The sequence below is a fragment of the Lipotes vexillifer genome, unplaced genomic scaffold (assembly GCF_000442215.2).
Source record: "Lipotes vexillifer unplaced genomic scaffold, Lipotes_vexillifer_v1.1 scaffold728, whole genome shotgun sequence".
Lineage (NCBI taxonomy): Eukaryota > Metazoa > Chordata > Mammalia > Artiodactyla > Lipotidae > Lipotes > Lipotes vexillifer.
Genome location: NW_006783590.1, coordinates 374257 through 398256, shown reverse-complemented (window position 1 = coordinate 398256; position 24000 = coordinate 374257). Strand labels below are relative to the sequence as shown.

Sequence of the window (24000 nt, the reverse complement as noted above, 5' to 3'; positions counted from 1 at the left end):
AGGAATGCGTATGAAATCTTCAGGAAACCCTGAGAAGACCAGTTTAGCAGGGTCAGAAACTTCGTGAAGGGGGTTGGTCATGGATGAGGTTGGAATGTGGGCTTGGAGCGGATCAGGAATAACTTTGAACTTGAAGAATTTTGGCAGCTCTTCAGCAGGCCCTGAGGTTGTGGCTTGGGGTGGGTTGGGAGAGGGGGGTCCCAGCCTTGGATGAATCAGCAGCGTCAGTTAAAATTAGTCACCTTGGCCCAGCAGAGAGAAGCCAAGGCCAACAGTTGTGCTGGCTCACGTGGCAGCCAGGGTTTGCTTCTCTGGGGAGTCTTTGAGTTGGGGGAGTTCAGAGCTGGAGTAGGTGCTCTGGGCTGTCCCGGAACCATTTGGGCTGTTGGGGCAGCAGCTCTGGGTTTCTGACCTTGACCGCAGGAGGGGATGGGGGCAGTTTGGCCCAACTCCCTGGTTGGCCTCTCTCAGACCACCTTGGCCTGGAGTGGTCTTCCCTTCCCCTTGCCAATCCCTCCTACACGGAGGCCTTCCTCACCAGTAAGACCGGGTTCTAGACTCCCTTGCTTGGCCTAGGTAGCAATATTCACAATGGTAATTGTAAACTGGATAATGGTTGTAAAATTTTTAAATAATGTATTATTCATCCAGTTGTCTCCAAGGACCCATCTCCCATCTCCCCTCTCCTCGCATATACCCAGGTACCATCTTGGAGAGGAGAAAGTGTGGTGGTAGTTAGGGGTGTGTGTGTGTGTGTAACCAGAGATACAAGCCGGAGGAAAATTTGAGATCCCATTAATTGGCTCATCTAAGTTGCAGCCCCCCTGCACACACACACAGAGCAGGAGTGCTTACAGACAAGAGGCAATGTACTACAGAGGTCAAGGATATGGATTCTGGGGCCAGACTATTGGGTTTGAATTCTGGCTTCACTGCTTGCTTGCTGTGTGACTTCAGGCAAGTTACTTAGCCTCTCTGTGCTTCAGTTTCTTCACCTGCTAAATGGCCATCATAACAGTACCTGCCTCACAGGATGAAATTTAAACCAGGTAAAGTACCTAAAACTATATGTGGCACAGAACTGAGTAAACACTCCATACACATGTGGGCTATGGGTCCTAGTAATAAAGAAACCACCTTTCTTCAAACATCTGAGTTGAAATGGTTAGACCTGTGACCGTGTTACATAATTAATGACTCAAGGTCCCTCTCCCTGATGGACTGGGGGGGTCCTGAGAGCATGTCTTGTATTTCCATTGTCTGGTATAAGGCCAAGTTCAGGCTGATAATAACCTCTGTACCACCTCCACTCCTATCACCACACCACAAACATGCACTGCTGGCCTGCCAGGGCCCAGCACAGCTCCAAATCCTTTTTATGCAGAGGCTCATTTAGCCCTCAGGACCACCGTAAGCAGGAGGCGCTTGATAAATATTTGTTGAATAAAGAGGGACCTCCCTGGTGGCGCAGTGGTTAAGAATCCGCCTGCCAATGCAGGGGACATGGGTTCGAGCCCTGGTCTGGGAAGATCCCACATGCCGCAGAGCAATTAAGCCCGTGCACAACTACTGAGCCTGCACTCTAGAGCCCGCGAGCCACAACTACTGAAGCCTGCGCGCCTAGAGCCTGTGCTCTGCGACAAAGAGGCCACCGCAATGAGAAGCCCCTGCACCGCAGTGAAGAGTAGGCCCCGCTCGCCGTAACTAGAGAAAGCCCGTGCGCAGCAACGAAGACCCAATGCAGCCAAAAATAAATATATAAAATAAATTTATTAAAAAAAAAAAAGAAATGCCTACCACCCAGGATCAGGTAGACAATGAATGGAAAAATGCTTTGCAAACTGTAAAGTACGCAACTTGTGAGGATGTAAACACTTAGGACCTCTTCCCCGAGGGACTAGAATCCCATTTTACTTTTGGCTTCACTGGAATGCCTTGGGAGCATATCCTGTGTTCTAGAACTTTCCCTCCACTTGCCCCTCTATCAAAATGTAGTTGTCTTGGGTATCATTTTCCTTTATGACCTGTCTTAATGGTTACTGGTGGAATTCAACCCCTCCTACCTCCCCAACAAGAGATTTTATTTCAACAAAGGCAAGCACAAGCTTGTTATCTAACCCCAAAGAAAGACTCCTTACTTCCATTCTACCCTAGACTGGACTCTGTGACATTCCTGTATCATGTCTCATGGACTCATCTGCCCCCACCTGTGCAAAGCCCGCCCTTCTCAACATGGCTCTTCCTCCAGGAAGGCCTCCTTTCAGGGCCCCAGCATCATGTAGACACCTCCTTCCAGGCCCCCGCCCTGTTCTTACTAGTAGAATACTAAATATGCCCTTATTATAGCTCCAGGGGAAGAAAGATTTTATCTATTCATTCATTCATTCGCTCAACAGTATTTGTGGGGTACCTCTTCTTTATCAGGCACTGTAGCATTTCAAGGGTGTAGAGAATTACCCTGGTTTCTGAAGAGGAGGGAGTATTAGCTGCAGGGAAGAAAGTGAGCAAAGGCTTAGCAGCGTCAAAACCTGGACTGAGTTAAGGAAGCAGGGAGTGGCTGGATCATAGGGTGCAGGGTGGGGAGGAACGAGAGGTGAGGCTGGACACGTGGGCAGGATCCAGCTGTAGAAAACTCTGACATCGTGGCCAAGTCCTAACCATCCCGTAAAGCCTGACTGAAAGGCCACCTCCTCCAGGAAGCCCTCTGTTGTAGACCTGTATTGTTTTTGTCTTCCTAGCACTCCCGCTCCCCCGCCCCTTTTCCTATTGGGAACTCATTGCATTTGGCTGACTACAGCAGCTAGTTCAGAGGTGGGCATGAGATCCAAGCTAGACAAATCAGATTCTTCTCTGGGACATTTCTGCCAGACCTCTTGGACGGATTTGCCAAGTAAGGAGGATGTGAACCTGGGGCAGCAGGTGGCCTCTGGCCTGAAAGATAACAAGAGGTATAGTGAGGTAGAGCCCTGAGATATTTTTCTGAGCTACTGGGTCCATCTATGCCTGAAGTCAATTGTATCCTGGACCTCCCAGTTACATGTATTCAATCATTTGTTCATTCAACAAATAGTTGCTGAATGCATACTCTGTTAGTCAGGGTTCTCCAGAGAGACAGAACCAATAGGATATATATATCTATAGGTTTTATATATATATATATATATGGGGTATAATGTGGATATAGGTTGCTTGGGTTATGGGGCATTCTGTGCTAGACAGATAATGTAGATAGCTTCACCTTTGGCACAGACCTATATATATATATATATATATATATATATATATATATATATATATATATACATATGTATGTATTCATATATGTATATGAAGAAATTTATTACAAAGAATCAGCTTATGCAGTTATGGGCTGTGAAGTCCCATGATCTACATTTGGTGAGCAGCAGACCCAGGAGAAGCAAGGGTGAGGCTCCATTTGGAGACTGAAATGGAGCCTCAAGGCCTGAAAACCAGGAGAACTGGTGATGTAAGTCTCAGTCCAATGGCAAAACCAAAGTCCCAGCTCAAGCAGTCAGGCAGAGAGCAAATTCTCCCTTCCTCCACCTTTTTGTTCTATTCAGGCTTCAATATATTGGATAAGATCCACCCACATTGCCATTGCGAAGGGCAATCTGCTTTACTCAAGACTACGAATTCAAATGTTAATCTCATCTGGAAACATTCTCATAGACACACCCAGAAATAATGTCTAACCAAATATCTGGGCACCCTGTGGCCCTGTCAAGTTGATAAACAGAATTAGCCATCACACCCACCATGTGCAAGGCACAGTTTTAGGTAGTGAAAGTATAGCAGCTTAAAAAAAGACAAGGGACTCACATGGTGGTCCAGTGTTTAAGTGCTTCCGCTGCAGAGGGCGGGGCTTCTATCCCTGCCCTAATATCCTGCATGCCTCATGGTGCAGCCAAAAAAAACAAAACAGAAAACGACAAAAATCCTACCTAGTGGAGCTTACATGGTAGTGGGGGTAGGGTGCGGGTAGAAAGATTTATAAATAAAATAAACATAATAAGATAAAATAAACCATTAAAATGGCATGTTGAGTGATAATAAATGCTATGGAGAAAAATAAAGCAACAAAGCAGAGAAGAGTCATAAAGAGTGTTGGGTGGTGAGTGGGGAAACATTTTAAAATTTAGTTTCAAAATGTAAGTAAAAATTTAATTTAAACTTATGTGATAACAATCTAAAGAGGTAAAGGAGAGAACCAGGGAGATATCTTGAGGAAAAGCATTCTAACCGAAGGAACAGGAAGTGCAAAGGCCCTGAGGTAGGAGCACGTTTTTGTGGGGTTTTTTTCTTTTTTAATGTTTATTTATTTATTTGGCTGTGCCGGGTCTTAGTTGCAGCATGCTGGATCTTCCTTGTGGCTCTAGTTGTGGCATGTGAACTCTTAGTTGAGGCATATAGGATTTAGTTCCCCCCTCGAAGATCGAACCCAGGCCCCCTGCATTGGGAGCAATCTTAGCCACTGGACCACCAGGGAAGTCCCAGGAGCATGTTTTCTTATTCAGTTAGCAAACGCTCCCTCTCCTAGTTCCCACTGCCTGTGGCCTGTACCTCTCACCATCTCACACAGTTGCCTTTATTTTAATTCATGTGTTATTCAGAAATACCTACTATTTGCCAAACAGAAATGCTCTCACCGTGGTGTTGATACGATCTCTCGTTTATGGATGAAGTCAGGAAAGTTCAGAAAAGATAAGTGATTCTTCCCAGGGCCGCCGTCCCATGAAAAGGCAGAGCTGGGATTCAAACCCAGGCTTGCTCACCTCGAAACCCCGCGTTTGTAGTCCTGCCTCCCAAGGTCGGTGGTTGAAGACACTGGTTACATACTTGGAAAGAATGTTAACTTCTTTGAAACTCATCTATAATTCAAGCAGCTGCGTCTGAGAACAGCAATACCTTGAATATTAAAGCTTCGACCAGATATTCCATCAATCACTCTGTGAATATCAGCCCATTTCATTTCATAAACCCCTTGTAATGCAATGATTTCTGTGTCCATTTTCAGGTGGAGAAAATGAGGCTCCAACCACCCTGCTGAAACTCACAGGTCAGACTGGTGGGTCTTTGGCTTGGTTTCTGGTTCCCACGTGTCCCTAATCCCCTCCCCTGAGGTCTGCAGAGCCCTTTGCCCTGGGCTAGGCTTTGCTGTCAGCACCCCTTCTGTGACCTGGGCAGATTGTCACGCCCTGGGCTGAGACCCCTGCACCAGAGGTCCCACTGCAGAGCCACTGCAACTCCTAGAAAAGATGTTGGCCCCGTGGGACTTCATTCCGGCTCCCCACTCCAGCTGGAAGCTTTGAGCTCCCTGGAGGTGGCCCTGCCAGGGCTGACATCCCACCCACCCTGCTCTGCACCCTGTGGTTCCTGGGGGCCAATCCTTTTCCTTGGTTTGAATTTCCACCCTCCACTCCTCCTGGCTGGGAGCTCCCAGCAGCCTGGGCAGCTGGGATTCTATGTACAGAAGGTTCATCAAGATGGTGTTTGGGGGACTTCCCTGGTGGCGCAGTGGTTAAGAATCCGCCTGCCAATGCAGGGGACACGGGCTCAAGCCCTGGTCCAGGAAGATTCCACATGCCATGGAGCAACTAAGCATGTGAGCCACAACTACTGAGCCCCCGTGCTACAACTACTGAAGCCTGTGTGCCCTAGATCCCGTGTGCCACAACTGCTGAGTCTACGTGCCGCAACTACTGAAGGCTGCACGCTCTAGGGCCCACGTGCCACAAGAGAAGCCACTGCAACGAGAAGCCCACGCACCACAATGAAGAGTAGCCCCCACTCTCCGCAACTAGAGAAAACCTGCGTGCAGCAACGAAGACCCAACACAGCTAAAAAAAAGAAAAAGAAAAATGTGTTTGAGGGAGTTCCCTGGCGGTCTAGTGGTAAGGACTCATCACTTTCACTGCCAAGGGCCTGGGTTCAATCCCTGGTCAGGGAACTAAGATCCCACAAGCTGTGTGGCGTGGCCAAAAAAAAAATTTTTTTTTAATTAAAAAAAAAAATATATAGGACTTCCCTGGTGGCGCAGTGGTTAAGAATCTGCCTGCCAATGCAGGGGACACAGGTTCAATCCCTGCTCCAGGAAGATCCCACATGCTGCGGAGCAACTAAGCCTGTGCGCCACAACTACTAAGCCCGCGAGCCACAGCTACTGAAGCCCACACGCCTAGAGCCCGTGCTGCTCCGCAACAAAGAGAGGCCACCGCACTGAGAAGCCCAAGCTCCGCAACGAGGAGTAGCCCCTGCTCATCGCAAGTAGAGAAAGCCCTCGCACAGAAACGAAGACGCAACACAGCCAAAAATAAATAAATAAAAATTTATTAAAAAAAATTTTTTTTAATAAAGAGGCTTGGGTTTCCCTGGTGGCACAGTGGTTGAGAGTCCGCCTGCCAATGCAGGGGACACGGGTTCGTGCCCCGGTCCGGGAAGATCCCACATGTCGCAGAGCGGCGGGGCCTGTGAGCCACAACTACTGAGCCTGCGCATCCGGAGCCTGTGCTCCGCAACGGGAGAGGCCACAACAGTGAGAGGCCCGCGTACCATAAAAAAAAAAAAAAAAAAGAGTCTTGGCATTAAATAAATAAATAAACACATAATAATAATTTTAAAAAGATGTTTGAAATGCAGTAATTTGGTGGGGTTTTTTTTTTTAATTTTATTTATTTATTTATTTTTGGCTGTGTTGGGTCTTTCTGTGCGAGGGTTTTCTCTAGTTGCGGTGAGCGGGGGCCACTCTTCATCGCGGTGCGCGGGCCTCTCACTGTCGCGGCCTCTCCTGTTGCGGAGCACAAGCTGCAGACCCGCAGGCTCGGTAATTGTGGCTCACGGGCCCAGCCGCTCTGCGGCATGTGGGATCTTCCCGGACCGGGGCACGAACCCGTGTCCCCTGCATCGGCAGGCAGATTCTCAACCACTGCGCCACCAGGGAAGCCTGGTGCAGCTTTTTTGTTTCTCAACTCGACTGTGAGCTTCTCAGGGTAGGGGTCGAGTTCCAGTCTCTTCTTTATTTTCTTAAGCACTGGGAGACTTCCTGGCCCAATCAATTCTCTTGGAGATGGTATATTAGTTTCTTAGGGCTGCTGTAACCAATGGCCACAGTCTGGTGGCTTAGAACAACAGAAACTTATTCTCTCACAGTTCTGGAGGTCACAGGTCCAAAAGCAAGGTGTCAGCAGGGTTGGTTCCTTCTGGAGGTCCTGAGGGAGTCTGTTCCATGTCTCTCTCCCAGCCTCGGGTGGTTGCTGGCAATCCTTGCTTTGCGGCTGCATCACTCCAATCTCTGCCTCCATCTTCACATGGCCCTCCCGCTGTGTGTCTTCTCTTTGGTCTCTTTTAAGGATGCTGTAGTTGGATGTAAGGCCCACCCTAAATCCCGCTTGATCTCATCTCGAGATCCTTAATTACATTGGCAAAGACTCTATTTCCAGATAAGGTCTCAATAGCAGGTACTGGGGGTTAGGACTTAGACATATCTTTGTGGGGTCACTAGTTGACCCACTGCTGATGGAGAAACACAGGCCCAGAGGAGAAGGGATTTTCTCAGGGTCCCAAGGGCAGCCGAGGGCCTTCCTGCTCTCCCGATGCTGGGCCAGAGCTCTGTCACCACCGGTACTGGCCTGGGTCCCCGAGACTCTCTGGGAAAGTCTTCAGTGAAAAACCATCTGGAGACTGACTATCTGGGCTTCGGGGGAGCCCGCCCTTTCTTGCACGGAGTGGCTAAGAATGTGATCAGGGAGGGAGTTTCCTTTCCCCATTGGCTCTGTGCCTGGGGCCTTGGCTGGTGTGCAGGCCCCGCTCTGGTGGCGTCCCTGTCCCGCCTGCTCTCGGAGACACTGCTCCTGTCCCCTTCTCTCGCAGGCCACTGGCAGCCCTGGACACTGTGGAGAGGGGAGAGGAATGCAACCCCCCTGACCTTGGCGTCACTTTCTTTCCAGGAGACGGCTCCCACCCTCTTCAGAGAGAGATGAGAACATTGCATAGAATTCAAACCAATAAATGACTCTAAATCCCTGGTTCTTAGAGGCTGCAGAGCATAATGGTTGGGATTCTGGACTCAGAACCCAGACCACCCAGCCCAGGCTGAAGGCCCTGCTCTGCCATTTGCTGAACATGTGGCCTTGGGCACGTTATTCATTCCTCCCGGCCTCGGTTCTCTCATCGGTAAGACAGGGGCAACGGCAGACTGACCTCCCGGAGTCATTAAAAGGATGAACGTAACCACATTAGGCCCTTATCCCAGAGCCCATAGTGAGATCGGGAGAGATGGCTATTGTCATCCTGTGTGATCTGGGGTGCCGTTGGAGCTCGGACTACACACGCAGTCAAATGTCAGCTGTGATCTAATTCACATGACATCTAGCCCTCAGCTCTTCCTTGCTAGACAACTCTCTCTTCTTCCCAAGGCTTTGCTTTGCTGGGCAAATCACAACTCAAGTCCACACCAGTAGGGAATGGCCATGGGTCATGTTAAGCCAATTCTGGTTTTAAGAAATTCCCGGAGAGAAAATCATCCCTAGTCTGACGTCATATGCATTCAGTGCTGGGCAGGATGGTGACCTTAATTTCTTGCCTTAATAAAATAACCTAAGGGTCGTCCCTGGTGGTCCGTTGGTTAAGACTCTGCGCTTCCAGTGCAGGAGACGTAGGCTCGATCCCTGGTTGGGGAACTAAGATCCCACATGCCACGTGGTATGGCCAAAAATTAAAAAATAAAATAAAATAACCTAAGAGCAGGCCCTGATGCCTGCCATGGAGACAAATCCTGTTGATAGACCCCTTCTTCTGATGCATGCTCACCGCCCCATGGCAGCCTGAGCATAGGTCAGCAGGCCAGATTCGGGGGCCTGGCTGCTGGCAGGGGGCCTGGGGGTCCTGCGTCCCCATGAGCAATATGTAACAGTGCCCATCATGGCAGGACGGAGCGAGGGGCCTTCTCCCTCTCTCCCAGAAGACTTCTTGGTCTCTGCAAATCCGTCCAACCCCTAGCCAGCAACCCTTGTGTCCTGCACAGGATGGGATGTGAATCTGTGTTGTTCTGTGTCAAGCCAAACACTTGCCTTCTTTCTATGGCATTTTAGAATCTAGAATGAGAATCTAGAACCTTAGACGTCAGCGGTATGGGGCAGCCCGGCTGCCCAGCTATGGGCCTCACCCTGCCAATGCTTCCTCGTGGCCACATTAGAGAATCCAGATCCATAGACGGAAAGAGCTGGTGGCATCACCCTTCCTGGCAAGGTCACGGGGACCTGGAGGAGACTGTCTTGACAAATAAAACCCCGTTTGCTATGTTTGTTCAGCCACAGTTCCACACCAGCCAGTCCTTTCTCTGTGTCCCCTGCGACCTCTCCCCAGCTCCATCTTCCTCCCTCGCCAGGTCCCGTGAACGTGCCCTCGTGCCTCAAAATATGCTCCTCCCAAGGACTGAGTCTAACGCTCGGCCCCGCCTGCTTTGCTCATGGAGAACAGGCCATGAGCCGCTGGGGACCTCCATCCTCCCTGGAGCTCCTGTGGGTAACATCCTCCATTTCACTAGATCGGAACCACATGGACCGTGAGCTGTGGAATTTAGGTCACTTTGGATCAACAAAGGTTCACTGTGCTAAGTAAGAGCTAATTGCCAAGGAGAAAAGATGACACAGAGGCAGGCCCTGCCCTGGTGTCACCAAGAAATGGGCATATAAATGGGAGAACTCAGTTTCATTTCCTCCGAAGCTCAATCCCGCGTAAAAGCACATCCTCCCCTTCGGCGAGGCGGGGGCCTCATGTGAGAGTGAGGGCAAGACCAAATATATTTCCTGTGGATGTCCTTCTTGAGGTCAAGGGCAGTCTGAAAAAAAATCCGCAGGACTGGGGAGAGAATAGGGCTTGGACCCAAACCAAGTCAATGACACAAAGTGATCGAGGCTCTTCAATTCCTAGACTCTCAGAATCACAGAATGTTAGATTCTAAGGATCACAGAATCATAGCCAAGAAAAGGATCCTGGCTCATGCAATGGGATTCCCTATTTTTATAGATGGGGTGGGGATCTGGCAATTCCAGGGGGAGGCCATCACATTCCATACTCATTCCCGAAGCCTAAGGGTCCGCCCTAAGTGTGGAAGACCCTCCCTTTGTTGATGAGGTCATGGGGATCCCCTGCCAGCTAAAGCTCAACTGCCCAGCTTTGCCTGTGAAGTGGCATTTCCACAGCCACTGCACCAACGGAACAGAACTGGGTCCACTGATCCGCAGGTGGACTCAGGTGGCCTGTGGATTTTCATCCCTGGCTACAGCAACGCTTCCTGGAGCCACCTCCCAGCAGTTTCTTGGAGACATCAAGACCTTTGGGTGAGACAACCCACCCCAGCCGAACAAGAGGGTAAGTTCTGGTGCCAGAAGGGCTGACTCTCTGCTAAGGTTCTGAGAAGATGCTCAGTGGGCATCTTTCCCAAATCCCAAGTCTGGAGACGGTAGCAGACATCCTGAAATGGATTCTTCTGTTGGTGTAGAGTGGGCGGCTCAGCCAGGGTCCTGCAGATCCACAGGACACCCAGAGCCCATCCCCCGCTACACCCCTACCTTGGAGGATCTGCTGCTTGGGAAACAGGCTGCTTTGCAAAACGCTATCCAGGTTGTCTGTGGGCCAAATCGACAGCAGCCCGCTCTTAGACCCCTGACCCGCTCGCAGAGGACAGCCATCAGTTGAATTGTCCGGAAGACCACCTCCCCGGGCTGTAAGGGCCTGATTTCTTCCTCTCTCCAACCTCAGCGCTCTGGTGAGGACTTTTGGAAACAGCACATTGCTTTTTGCTATGGGAGAGGGAATGTGACCTGAGCTGGGGAACCTGAGAACCATATTCCTCTGGCCACAGGGACCAGTGGGACATGGGACACAAGTTAACCCAGAGGAGCTCTTCCCAAGGAATCTTATTCCTGGATCTGGCGGAGAAACCGCTCTCCCATCCATAATCTAGGAACCAGAAATACATGAATAGGAATAGGCCTGAGGCTGTGTCCTCTCTGTTATGGAAAAAGCCCACCTATAATGGGACAGAATGAGGCTGGTTCCCCGAGAGAAGCCCAGAGTTTGGGGAAAGGAGAGAGAGCGAGAATGTACGAGGGCGCTACGATGGGTTCTTGGTCTCAGGGCCTGCAGTTCCTGGAGCTGCCTGACACCGTGTAGATTTTCCTTTGATTCCGTGAGCTACACCAGCAGCTGTAAAACATACTCTCTCTGACCCAGTTCACACTGCAATCCAGAACACACACACACACACGCGTGTGTGTGTGTTATGATTATATGTATATCATTTTCATGAAACAATATGTAAGCCCTTATGATGTATGATACATTCTGACACTTTCCATTCTATGCCATGTCATTTTCTTTTATTACTAGTTGAGACCCGCTAAATCGATTTCATGACACACTAAAGGGTTGTGACCTGCAGTACAAAAACAACCGAGCTGGAGCAAAAGCTTTCCAATAAATGCCTGTTTTTGCCAACACTAGTTCAAGTTGGTTTTGTCACTTGCAACCCAAGTAAATACTAACTAACTCCAGCCCTGGCGGGCCCTTCGCTCCCGTTCCAGCCCCACCCACCCTTACCCCTGGCCAGACTTCCACAAGGAGCTCAGTTTGCCAACTCACTTACTCATTCATCTATGGAATGAATCTCCCCTAGCACTTAGCAGTGGCGTCAGACCTCGGGTAAGGCACTCCACCCCACTGGCCTCAGGCTGGGCACCTATAAATTAGGCTTGTGTCCTCTGCCTCTTAGAAGGATGGTGTGGATCCAATGAAATCCTGCGTGAAACGCTCCCAGACGGGGCTCCGAGTGTGAAGGATGCTCTGCACGTAGCCATTCCCATTCTCCAACCCCACCATCACAAGAATCTTCATTTTAATTTGAGAACGAGGGGGAAATCCCTTCAAGAGTCTCTCAAATCTTCACAAAAGGAGAGTCCCGTGTATATGAAAATGGTGACGATGGTGAGAGTAACTGTTGACAATCCTCCCATCATCAAGATAAATGCGTTCAATCCTTCCGAGAACCCTAGGAAGTAGGTGGAATGGTGCTGGAGGATTATTTGGACAGGCAGCAAGGGCCTGGAACCCAGGGGTCCTGGGGCCAAGTTCAGTGCCCTTCTCTCCCCTGTGACCACTGCTTTCCTGTCCCTCTGTGAATTGGGCTCGGCTTCCGGGCAAAGCTATGGGGGCAGGGATGGTACTTTTGCTACATTTGGCAAAGTGCTCTCAGGCAGCGTTTGCTCAAACTATCCTAAATGCTGTAGGCAGGGAGAAGGGCAGCGATTCCTGCAGTCCAAGGATTTCAGGGTCAGAGTGTTCCTGGAGCCCGGTCTCCATCCCTCATGACTGTCACTGCCCAAGCCAGGGGCAATGGAGCTGCCAAAGGATCACAGGATGACTTTCGGGGCCACGAACATGGAGTCATGGTTTGGGATTATTATAACCTTGGGCCTAAGTGCCCTTCTCTGAGCCGCCCAGCTGAATTCAGTTTGCTGCCAGTCAACAGCAGCTTGGGCCCTCGCCTAACAGGGGACATTGGAGAGCAAAGGGCGCCGTGTCCTCTGGGAGATCCACATAAAATCTACCATCTTCACCACTAGTCAGTGTACAGTACAGAGACAGTAAGTACATTTACATTGCTGTGCACCATCACCACCGTCCATCCACAGGACACTTTCCATTTGGCAAAAATGAAACTCTGTCCCCCATCAAACAACAACGTTCCTTTCCCGCCTCCCCACCAGCCCCTGATAACCAGCATTCTACTTCTGTCTCTATTTGAATTTGATTACTATAGGGACCTCATCTAAGTGGAATCGTGCAGTATTTGTCCTTTTGTGACTCGCTTATTTCACTGAGCATAATGTTTCCAAGGCTCATCCATGTTGTAGCATGTGTCAAATTCCCTTCCCTTTTTGTGGCCGAATAATGGGCACGCGGGCTTCTCACTCTTGTGGCCTCTCCCGTTGCAGAACACAGGCTCCGGACGCACAGGCTCAGCAGCCATGGCTCACGAGCCCGGCCACTCTGAGGCATGTGGGATCTTCCCGGACGGGGGCACGAACCTGTGTCCCCTGCATCGGCAGGCGGACTCTCAACCACTGCACCTTCAGGGAAGCCCAGAATTCCTTTCCTTTTTAAAGGTTAAATAATATTCGAATGTATGTATATACTACATTTTGTTATCCCTGTGTTGTCGAACCCAAGTTCGTGTGCCTGACACACAATGAGGTCAAAAAACTGAAACGTCGGAGTTTGGAGCTGAGAAAGGTTTACTGCAGGGCTGAGCAAGGAGAACTGGGTGGCTCATGGGCAAAAATCCAAACTCCCCAGTGGTTTTCTGGGGGAAGAGTTTTTAAAGGCAAAATTGCGGGGGAGGGTGTGTGACCTTCCTCTGATTGGTTGGTGGGGAGGTGACGCGATGGTGCTCCAGGAATCTCAGGCATCAGCCTTCTGGTTCCCTCCACTCTGAGGTCTACTTGCTTGTGCAGACCCGAAGTCACCATCCTCCCCCTGGGTGGGACCCCCATGTCCAGCAGAAGAACTCAGAGATCTGTATCAGATTGTTAAGTAAATCCCTCGAGGAGGAGCTGGGACTCTGCCTTATCCCTGCACCATTGTTTCTTTTTTTTCTTTTTCTTTTTTTTTTGGTACGCGGGCCTCTCACTGTTGTGGCCTCTCCCGTTGCGGAGCACAGGCTCTGGACGCGCAGGCTCAGCGGCCGTGGCTCACGGGCCCAGCCGCTCCGCGGCATGTGGGATCTTCCTGGACCGGGGCACGAACCCGTGTCCCCTGCATCGGCGGGCGGACTCTCAACCACTGCGCCACCAGGGAAGCCCTGCACCCTTGTTTCTTGACTGCCTTTCCTTTGTTTCTGCCTTCCCTCCCTTCCCTAATTAGTAACTGTTTGAATCTGCACTTTTTAGGCACTCGGGGAATGTCTAGGAGGCTGAAGCCTTCTTCCTGCAAACAAGAAATGGGGGACACAGAAAGGCTTTTGTACCCAGAAGGGCCACGTAGCGTCCTGTTTGGTTTCAATCCCCCCTTTTCTTTGATACTCCTCAATCTTGAGGAGAACAGGTGTGGGACCAGAAAGGGAGTGATGTTTTGGATGGAGAGGTTAAACTCGGTAGAGGAACTCGATTTTAGGGGGACTTGGTTTCACATGGATACTTGAGTTGCTTCCATCTCTTGGCTACTGTGAATGACGCTGCTAGGAATATGGCTGTACAAATATCTCTGAGTTACTGCTTTCCATTCTTTTGGGTGTATTCCCAGAAGTGGAATTGATGGGTCAAATAATAATTCTATTTTAAATTTTTTGTGGGGACTCATTGTTTTCCACAGCAGCTGTGCCATTTTACATTCCCATCAGCAATGCACACGTGTTCCAATTTCTCCACATCCTAGCCAACACTTATTTTCTGTATTTTAAAAATAATAGCTCTTCTAATGGGTGTGAGGTGTTGGGGGGTGTCATGTGGAGCCCAGCCCTTTCTCTGCTTATCCCCAGGACCCGAGACCCTAGTGGCCACAGCAGGTGTGGGGCAGGTTGCCACCTGCAGGATCCTGTATGAGTCCACATACCATTTCTCCCCAAAACCACAACACATGAGCCTGTTACCTGAAAACTGGGTTCACCTCTTGGTGCATGTCAAGCCAATAGACACAACCAAACCAAAGGTCGGAAGGAAGGATTGTTTACTTGCAGCAAGTAAGGAGAACACCAGGGATCTTTCCCAAAGCACTGTCTCCTCTGAACAGCAAAATTGGGAAAGTTTGAAGCTAAGGGTCTACACATATTCATGAAGGGGCTTGAGCAGAGGAGAATTCAGCATAGAATTGGGGCAAAGGTCGACAGAATCCAAGCTTTAGTTGATTGAAGTTAGGAGGGTCAACGTCATCATTCCATCCTCCACCTGGGCAGACCTGCAGACCTCAAAGATATATTATTATGTATATCCCTTGAGGAGGAACTAGGACTCAGTTTTACTGCTGAACTATTGTTTCTTGACTGCTTTCCTTTGTCCCTTCATTCCCTCAATTCCCATAAGATCATTGATTCCTGAGACCTGTTCAAGGGCAAGCATTGCAACCAGGCTTACATCATAAAATGGCTTAGGCCAAAATGGCTTCTCTTATGTCAAGAAAGCTATCCCTGGTTCTCTTCTCCGGGGACCCCCTGACCTAACTGCTTACAATTTCATGACTTCAGGCTCTACTCATCTAGAAGATTTAGCTCTTCCCCTGCCCCCCATCGCCCCTGCAAAATCTTCCACCAGTTCACCCAGTTCACCTAGTAATTGTTAAACTGGAAGCTGAAAATGTGAGCTTGTCTTTAAAAAAGCAACACAGCTTCATTGATATAAATTCACTCATAAGTTGTACAAGTCAGTGGTGCTTAGCATAGTCGCAGAGTTGTGCAATCATCACACTACCTAATTCCAGAACATCTTTGTCACCCCCGAAAGAAACCCCATACCCATGAGTGGTCTCTCCCTATTCCTCCCTCCCCCCAGCCTCTGGCAACCACCAATCTACTTTCTGTCTCTACACATTTGCCTCTTCTAGACACTTCATGTAAATGGAATCACACAAATGTGAGCAAAGGATGAGATGTAGTGAACACCTGTTGCTTTTGCCCACCCAACATCCTCTCTTGGTCTTTTCTGGGATCAGCACCCTTTCTGTTGAGTAACTGCCTCTCTTCTACCCCATGTGGTTCTGGTGCATGTGCTAACCAGCAAACCTCACCTTCGCACCCACCACCCTGTTATGGCCTGAATGTTTGTGTCCAGCCCCCCAAATTCACATGTTGGAATCCTGCACCCAATGTGAGGTTATTAGGGGGGTGGTACCTTTAGGAGGTGATTAGGTCATGAGGATGGAGCCCTTGGGAATGGGATTAGTGCCCTTATAAAGGAGACCCCATAGAGCTCCCTGGCCCCTTACACTGCGTGAAGGCACAGTGAGAAGTCAGTTGTCACCAGAACCCAACCACCCTGCCCGCCTGACCTCAGACTTCCAGCCTCCAGAGCTATGAGCAATAAATGTTGTTTACAAGCCACTCAGTCTGTGGTATTTTGTTACATCAGCCCAAAGGGACTAAGAGACACCCCAAAACACAAGGATGGGCGTGTGACCTCAGCTAGCCAATCAGATTCTCTGGCAGGGATGCAAAACTGGAGTAGCCGGGAGGGACAGGTGGCTGAGAGTCATGGGACAGGTGGCTGAGTCATCTGATGGGAGCAGCCCTGTGCATCGGCCCTAACCTCCTGACAAGTCACCAGGCTGCCTGCTTCCTGGTCTCTCCCAGCCCTGCTTGTCCAGTCGTACCTTTGTGGCTAGAGCTGCCCCAGAGTCTTTCCAAAAGATTCTTAAGTTTAAATGAGCCCTACTATGCTTTCAATTCAAATGAGTGATTATGTAATAGTCTAAAGCAATTATTCCCAGTGTCCCCTTAAGATTTAGTAAATAAAGGGAATGAGTCAAGAATTAAAATAAGTAAATAAATAAGCAAGGCCAAGAATCAATCTCTATTGCTTGCAGTTCAAAGGACTTGATGAAATCACACCTCCAGGTAGGTGGCTGATAATCAGCTATAATTCTTCAGCAAAAATGTTAGGGGCCAGGCCCTGGGCCAGGGGAAGGTGACAAGGAGGTTCTGACTTCCTGCAATCAGGCTGATTAAACAGATTGGTTTAATCCTATCATTCTCATTTAGGTCACAGGAGTGAATATGCTGTTTGTTTGCTTGCTTGCTTGTTTGTTAACAGTAGAAATTCTCTAAGACTTTGACAAGTGTTAACTACGATATTTTTGAAATACCCCTCAAATATCCCTTTATTTGTAAATTGTCCCCCCTCCCCCAATACCGACCCTGTTCACCAGTGGCTAAATCAAGGCGCTTAAGAATAAGAACAGAGGACAAGTCCTCAGGGAGGACTTGGAAGGGGTGGACATGGTTTAGGGAGTAGCTTTCCAGGATCGGGAGGGAAACAGGCAGAGCAGGAAGTCACCTGCAGCTTCTCTCCATTATGATCAAACTCTGTGGCCGAGTGGTGTAAAACCTCCCAGCGGGCACAGCAGGCAGCTGAGAGCAGCAAGCAGGAGGAGAGACCTCCTGACAGGTTGCTTAGGTGGAGAGAGAGGCTGAATCACCTCTTCCCTCCCCTGCCAGCCCACTGCAGCGCCCAGGGCCTGAGCGAGGCCTGGCAGATGGACTGAGGGCTGAGGGCGAGGGCGGGCTGGATGCCGGTGGCGGAAAGGGGGACCCCCTGCAGTTCCTCAGAGTTGGGCAGGCATCATGGAGCCCGCAGAGAGACGCCAGGGGACCTTTCACCAGCAGGAGGCAGTGAGGGCCCAGCGGGAGGGTGAGGCAAAGGAAACCTCTGCGCAGGTCAGCCAGACCCCAGAGGGGCAACACAGGTCCCCCCAGGCAGATGTCACCTTAGGGCACGGCAAACTTTTATGTGGGAGAGAAAAAAAACCCTGATTAAAAGGAAACAGCAGGGCTTTCCTGGTGGCCGCTCCTAGAGGCAGCCGTGCTGACACGAAGCAGCAGAGCTGTCCCAGAGCAGCAAGAGGGCTGGGCTGCCACACTGCTATCTGCCAGAGCAGCTGGGCTCAGCTTCTCCGATAGGGACACTGCTCCCTCACCAGCCGGCACAGACCTCTGAAAAAAAAAAAAAAAAAAAAAAAAAAAAAAAGGAAACAGCAGCCCCAAAATGGAGTCCCTTATGCTAAACCCGCAATAGCAAAGCAAGACTTAGTACCTACTCTAAGTGCAGCTTCAAGCCTCCCAGGAATGGAACCTGTAATCAGTCAGCCGAGTGGTCAGCCTGGTAGGGTGATTCCATTCCTCTGAGGAGGTCACCTTGCCCGAAACAACGCATTCTTTGCTAATAAGTTCCTTTTTCTACCCTGTTCTGCCTTTAAAAACCTTTCCTTTTCTACAGCTCGGCAGAGCTCCTTTCTGTTTGCTGGAAGGGACACTGCCCAATTCACGAATCAATGAATAAAGACAATTTGATCCTGAAATTTACTCAGTTGGGTTTTTTTTTTTTGCGGTACGAGGGCCTCTCACCGCCGCGGCCTCTCCCTTTGCGGAGCACAGGCTCCGGACACGCAGGCTCAGTGGCCATGGCTCATGGGCCCAGCCACTCCGCGGCATGTGTGATCCTCCCGGACTGGGGCACGAACCCCTGTCCCCTGCATCGGCAGGCGGACTCCCAACCACCGCGCCACCATGGAAGCCCTGGATTTTTGTTTTTTAACACTCTAATAAGAAATTGGGGCCTGACTTTGCCTAAACACCCGCGAATGCCTGACTTTGAAACCATTTCCCATAGGGTTAAAAAAAAACATCCTGAAACTGTGCCCCTCAGGGTTAAAAGAAACTGGTGACTAACAGAAATTCTTGACCTTGTTATAAAGAACAGCAGGTAAGAAGAGCTTGTTAAAAACTCCTCCGCTTGTAACCTGCCTGCACTGACCAGGCTGGCTGTAATTATTTTTTGACTCCTTAACCCCCGCGTTAGATAGATAACTCTGCCGTGTGCTGTGGGTCACTATAGTAACAGGGCGATGGGCTTAAGTTGTTTTCCAGGAACTTGAATTCGATCGACCCCTGTCCGGTTCAAGCCAGCTAAGAATGGCTGGGACCACCGACCCTAAAACTGGACCTGTGCGGGTGTGCAAGGAACAACATTCTGGCATCAGAGGACCGAAAACTGCACCCACAGACGATGCTAAGAGCCTCTATTTTTGAACATGCATCCCATGAAGAAGCATGTGACTCAGATACATGTGCACAGAACCCCAATCACCTCAACTTTTCCCCACCTCCAGTCAGCCTGCCCCATGCCTAAGAGCATACTGCTGCTTTATCCCATAAATATCTGGAGCCCCTCTCATTCAGGGAGGCAGAGCTGAGATTTGCTCTGTCTCCACGGTTGGCGGCCTTGTGAATAAACTCTTTTTCTCTGTTGCAAACCTTGCCATAGTCAGGCAAACGAACCTGGTTTGTTAACAACTTTACCCAAAAGAGCGTGTTTTACATGCAAGAGACGGAGTTTCCCTGAGGCCAGTTTGTTTCTTTTCAGCAGGTTGGGGACCCTTGAGGAAGGTTAGGTGAGTTTAGGAAATGAAGCAACTCCACTTCGTGGTCATCTGGGTTACAGGGCACACTTTTTGTCTCACCGCAGAAGCAGGTCTCCTGCAGGTGACAGATGACTCACTCACCCAGCATCTCTTGCGGCTATGGTTTCATGAGAGTCTCTGTAGTAAATACCCCTCAGGCCAATGGCTGGCCGGTCCCTGAGGCTCCCAGCACTGAGGAGAGGCCACAATATCTGATGTGTTGCCTGGGAAAACAGCAGGGAGGCCAAGATGGCCAGGCGGCCTGGGGTTAGCCAACCCCACCTCCAGGACATTTTCTGGTCAGAGCGTCCCCAAGTATAGGAGGCCAGGGCGCCAGGGCTGCAAAGGCCCCTATGGGTCCCACCTCAGGGCCCTCCAGCCTCTCACTCCTGCTCACAGGGCCAGGGAAGGCAGTCAGCCCCGACCCCAAAGACCAAGCCTGGCTGGGTGGGCACTCCTCCTGTAAAGCAAAGCCCCAAGTGTGGCCTCAGGCGGGCTGGGGAGAGGGCCTAGCACCTCTGTTCATATAAATGTGAACAAACCACGGGGCCCCTGGTCCCAGCTTGCGCGCGCGTGCCCGCGCGCGCGCACACACACACACACACACACACACACACACACACACACGCACAAATCTCAGCCCATGACTGCATGAGAGGCTATTCCCCCAGACACAGGATGTAGAACTGGGGTTGCCATTTCTTAGCTGTGTGACCATGGGGAAAGCCACCTACTCTCTTGAGGTCTCAGTTTCCTCATCTGAAAAATGGAAGAGTCAGGACCACAATCCTGTATCTCAAATCAATGGGGCCAGCTGTGTTTCAGAGTTTCCAATCTGGGGGATTTTAGGAAAGGTCCAGATATTATATATTATGTAACATCCCCAGAAGCCCTCTTGTAGTGTAAACCCTAAAGCTGGGCTTCTGTTGTTCTTGTTTATAATGCAAGCACCTGACTTAAGCTTTGATTGCTGAGGCATCCACGACAAAAATGGTGATCTTTTTTTTTTTTTTTTTTGGGTTTTTTTTTTTTTTTTTTTTTTAGCTATTCCAGATGTTTGAAAGGTCGGGGTAAAGTAGAATAGTGAGGCCAGTATGGCTCTTGTTAACTGTGTGATGTGTCATAAAGCACTCACTCTGATCCTTGATTCTCTCATTTGAAAAAAGGAAAAATTCTCACCAGTTATTGACTTTTATGATACGTAATCTGTGAGAGACCAAACACAGCACTGATACACTCTTGGCTTCCTTAAATAAAAAAGGTATGAATCTTGCTAATCAATGTTTGTTCAATAAATCTAAAAAATGAAGAGTATGTGGCATTTATAGAAGTCATGCATATGCTTAATTGCACTTTCTGCTGTAATTTCTTCCCACTTACTTAGCATCATGTAAAGAAATGGTGACTTAGCATTATGTGAATTTTCAAAGCCAAATACCTCTATCATTGGTAATTTTCAAAGATAATAGTATGATTAGAAATATTTTAATCTGCATTTTATTAATGATAGAAACATAATTTAGTGACATCATTGGAGATGATTACCTATAATGAGTCTGGATTTTTTTTTGACCTACTTAATCCAATAATTATGTACCTTTACCTACTTTCAAAAGCATTTAATAAACCTAGCAAGAAATGTATGTGGGCCTCTCACTGTTGTGGCCTCTCCCGTTGCGGAGCACAGGCTCCGGACACGCAGGGCTCACAGGCCCAGCCGCTCCGCGGCATGTGGGATCTTCCCGGACCGGGGCACGAACCCGTGTCCCCTGCATCAGCAGGCGGACTCCCAACCACTGGGTCACCAGGGAAGCCCAAGATAGTGATCTTGAATAAACACATTGCCAGCCCCAGGGTTAAATAAAAAGCCAGCCACCTCCCCTGCTGAGGCCCCTCGGTTTTAGAGATCTTGGTTGATTTTAATCACTGATGATTTGGGTCACTTTTTCTGGAGCTTTAAATTTCCCCTCGTATGTTTTAAATTCACCAATAAAGAGTGAGCCCTGGAACACTTAGGGTCCCCACTCTCCACCCCAGTATAAGCAGAACCCCAGGCCCTGCTACTCTCTCTCCCTCTCTCTCTCTTTCCTCCCTTCCCCACCTTGACCCCCTCCCCTAGCCCCCATGTGGCCCAGATGTGTCATATCATTCCCAGGTCCTGTAAGTAATAACCTTTTATTTAATTAAATAATTTATTTAAACATTTTCTTTTATGTAATTTCGAGGTTCTATAAGTCATAAACCCTTATTTATTTTTAAGTTTTCTGATGGTTATTGCTGAAGGGTGTCTTGCAATCATGAGAACCCTGGGGGCCAGTCCAACCACAGCATTGGTTATTATAAACTGAGAGCAGCCCAGAACACCCTCCTTGGTCAAACACTATGCATATTTCTTCAGGGAAACAGTGAATATTCAAATGAAGGGGGATGCATCAAAACTATACACTTGCACCAGTGCAGGTCAGGTTTTACCAGCAAATGAATTACGAAAAAATGTTTCCATTTTCAGAGCCTTTATGAATTTCACAGTTACAGAAAAGAGGTCTTAGGCTTTAAGGTCACCCACCTCGGAGGACGGATGACAGCGCTCGTGGCAGCGAAGCTGAGCAGGACCCTGTGGGGCTCCCGGGCACGGAAGCCTTTCTTGTTTCTTGTTTGTAGGGAATAGACCCCAGCCTCCGTGACCTTCCCTGAGTCCCAGAGGGCAGATTCAAACAGCCGCTAATCAGGGAAGGGAGGGGATGCAGAGACAAGGAAGGCGCAGCTAAGAAACAATAGTGCAGCCTCGGGGCAGAGTCCTCAAGGGATACCTATAACAATACCTTTGAGCTCTTCTATAGAACTAAAACCCCCAACGAATAGAAGAGGTTCTCTTCATTCCAGAGAAGATCACAGTTTGATAACTTGGAAGCTCATCCATCAGCAGACCGCCTGAGGTCAGATTAAAGGAGTGAAGACCCTGCGCATGCGCAAACCCTGATCCTTCCCTCGCTTGCTCCGGGGGTCCTCAACGTAGCTCTCCCTCACAAGGGCTAGTTTAATAAATACCCATTTAACAGATGGGGCATTGAGGCCAAGGGCAGTTGAGGAACTGGCCCACAGTGACAGCACTCCAGGTGGTCTGCTCGACTTGAGTCCTTGCAGGACGTAACCACCCTTGTTCTGCCCTTGGCACAGCTAGGACCAGGAGAGGAGAGACTCAGGCCTGACTTGGATTCAGCTGTCCACTTAGTTGCACATCTATTAGAGAAAGAAGCAGAAAGGAACGTAAAAGTTCAAGCCATTTCACAATAAGCGCCAGGGTCTTCCCGAAAGAGCTGCCTTGGGCATTGGCATTTCTGTGCCTGACTCATTGAACTTGGACCCAGTTTTGCAATCAGAGCCTCGGGCCTTTCCCCTAGTGAGAAGAGCCAGCTGGAGACTCTGCACTTTGTCTTTGTCTTCCTGCAGCCCAGACGCTCACAGCCCCCTGCTGGACCAGAGGCCTCCGGAGAGGAGAGAGCAGAAGGCCCTCGGAACCTGAGGCCACAGTGAGAGCTTCACTGAGAACAGGTGGGACAGCACACCCAGGAGGAGGGCTGATTTGGGGCCTCTAAAGGACAATGTGCCCAAGGGGTTGGCCACCTGCACTTGGTTTGGGAAAAAGAGCTGTTGTCAGGAACCACCCAGGGGTTCACATCTCCATCCAGCCAGTTCCTAATGTGAGTCTGGGTCTGAAGTTCAGCTTCGTTACTTGATAAATCAGGATAGAAATCTCTCCTTCAGGAGTATTTGAAGTTTAAATAAAAGCATGATTAAGCGTATGATTAGACCAACCAAGTTGTGTCTTCCTCTCCATTGGCTGGGGACCCCAGGATCCTAGACAGAGAGAGAGAGAGAGAGAGAGAGAGAGAGAGAGAGAGAGAGCGCCTGGACCCCAGAAAGGAGGAGACGACATAGGCCAAGGCATTTCCCTAGACGTTCTCTGCAGGACTGGTTTAGGGCTGTCATCTTTGTAGAAAAAATGCTGAATGAGTTGTCTCAAAATTGCAACCTGCAGTGTTTCTTGGGTTGTAGGTTTTTTTAGTATAGTTTGGGAGTAGGGGGTGTTGGTGATAAAGATTAAGAGGATTATCTCAAAGCTGTGTTTCAGAGTAACCGACTTTTCTGACGCTGATGGGGTGCGTGAGGGACTTGGTTTGCAGGCAAAGGGGCAGAATACAGTGGAGCTGAAGTCTCCCAAAACTGCAAAGAGAAACTCATAAAAAAAATGCTCTCATATGAGAATAACATCTCTAATCCTCCCCCATCATTTCCATCCCTCTTCCAACATAACATCCTTTGACATCCACTGAGAGAAGGTCAGTAGAGAGGGGGTGGAACCTGATGGGACCAAAGGGTTCCCCACTGTCACTATAGCCCTTCATCCGATAAGACTAATATGAAAAATGGGGGAAGTTTTAGGGGGTGCTGGTAAAGAATAGGGTTCCCCCAGGGTTTCTCAGCCTCAGTAACATTGACATTTTGGGCTGGACCATTCTTTGCTGTGGGGGCCGTCCTGTGCATTGTAGGGTGTCGAGCATCGCTGGCCTCTAACCACTAGTTGCCAGTAGCACTGCCTCCATCCGACCCCTGAATGTCTACAGGCATTACCAATATCCCCCGGGGAGGAAACACGCCTCTGATTGAGATCTACCATTCTAGACCTGGCTGGACTCACACTGGGCTCCCCCACTTACCAAGTGCATGTTTTGTAGTGTATTCCTATAATGAAATACTACATAGCAATCTTTTTTTTTTTTTTTTTTTTTTTTTTGGGTGGTTGGGGTTTTTTTTTTT

General features: G+C 49.3%; 1 protein-coding gene across 1 annotated transcript in view; it reads left to right on the top strand.

Annotated features, from left to right (window-relative positions):
* The first annotated feature begins 17347 nt into the window (after nucleotides 1-17347).
* The window catches only part of APOL6 (apolipoprotein L6), a 12225-nt gene continuing 5572 nt past the window's right edge, over nucleotides 17348-24000 (top strand). Inside the window, exons 1-3 of the mRNA XM_007456265.1 lie at nucleotides 17348-17440; nucleotides 21692-21839; nucleotides 22633-22734. Coding sequence (XP_007456327.1) covers nucleotides 17348-17440; nucleotides 21692-21839; nucleotides 22633-22734 — 343 coding nt within the window. The remainder of the gene's footprint in view (nucleotides 17441-21691; nucleotides 21840-22632; nucleotides 22735-24000) is intronic.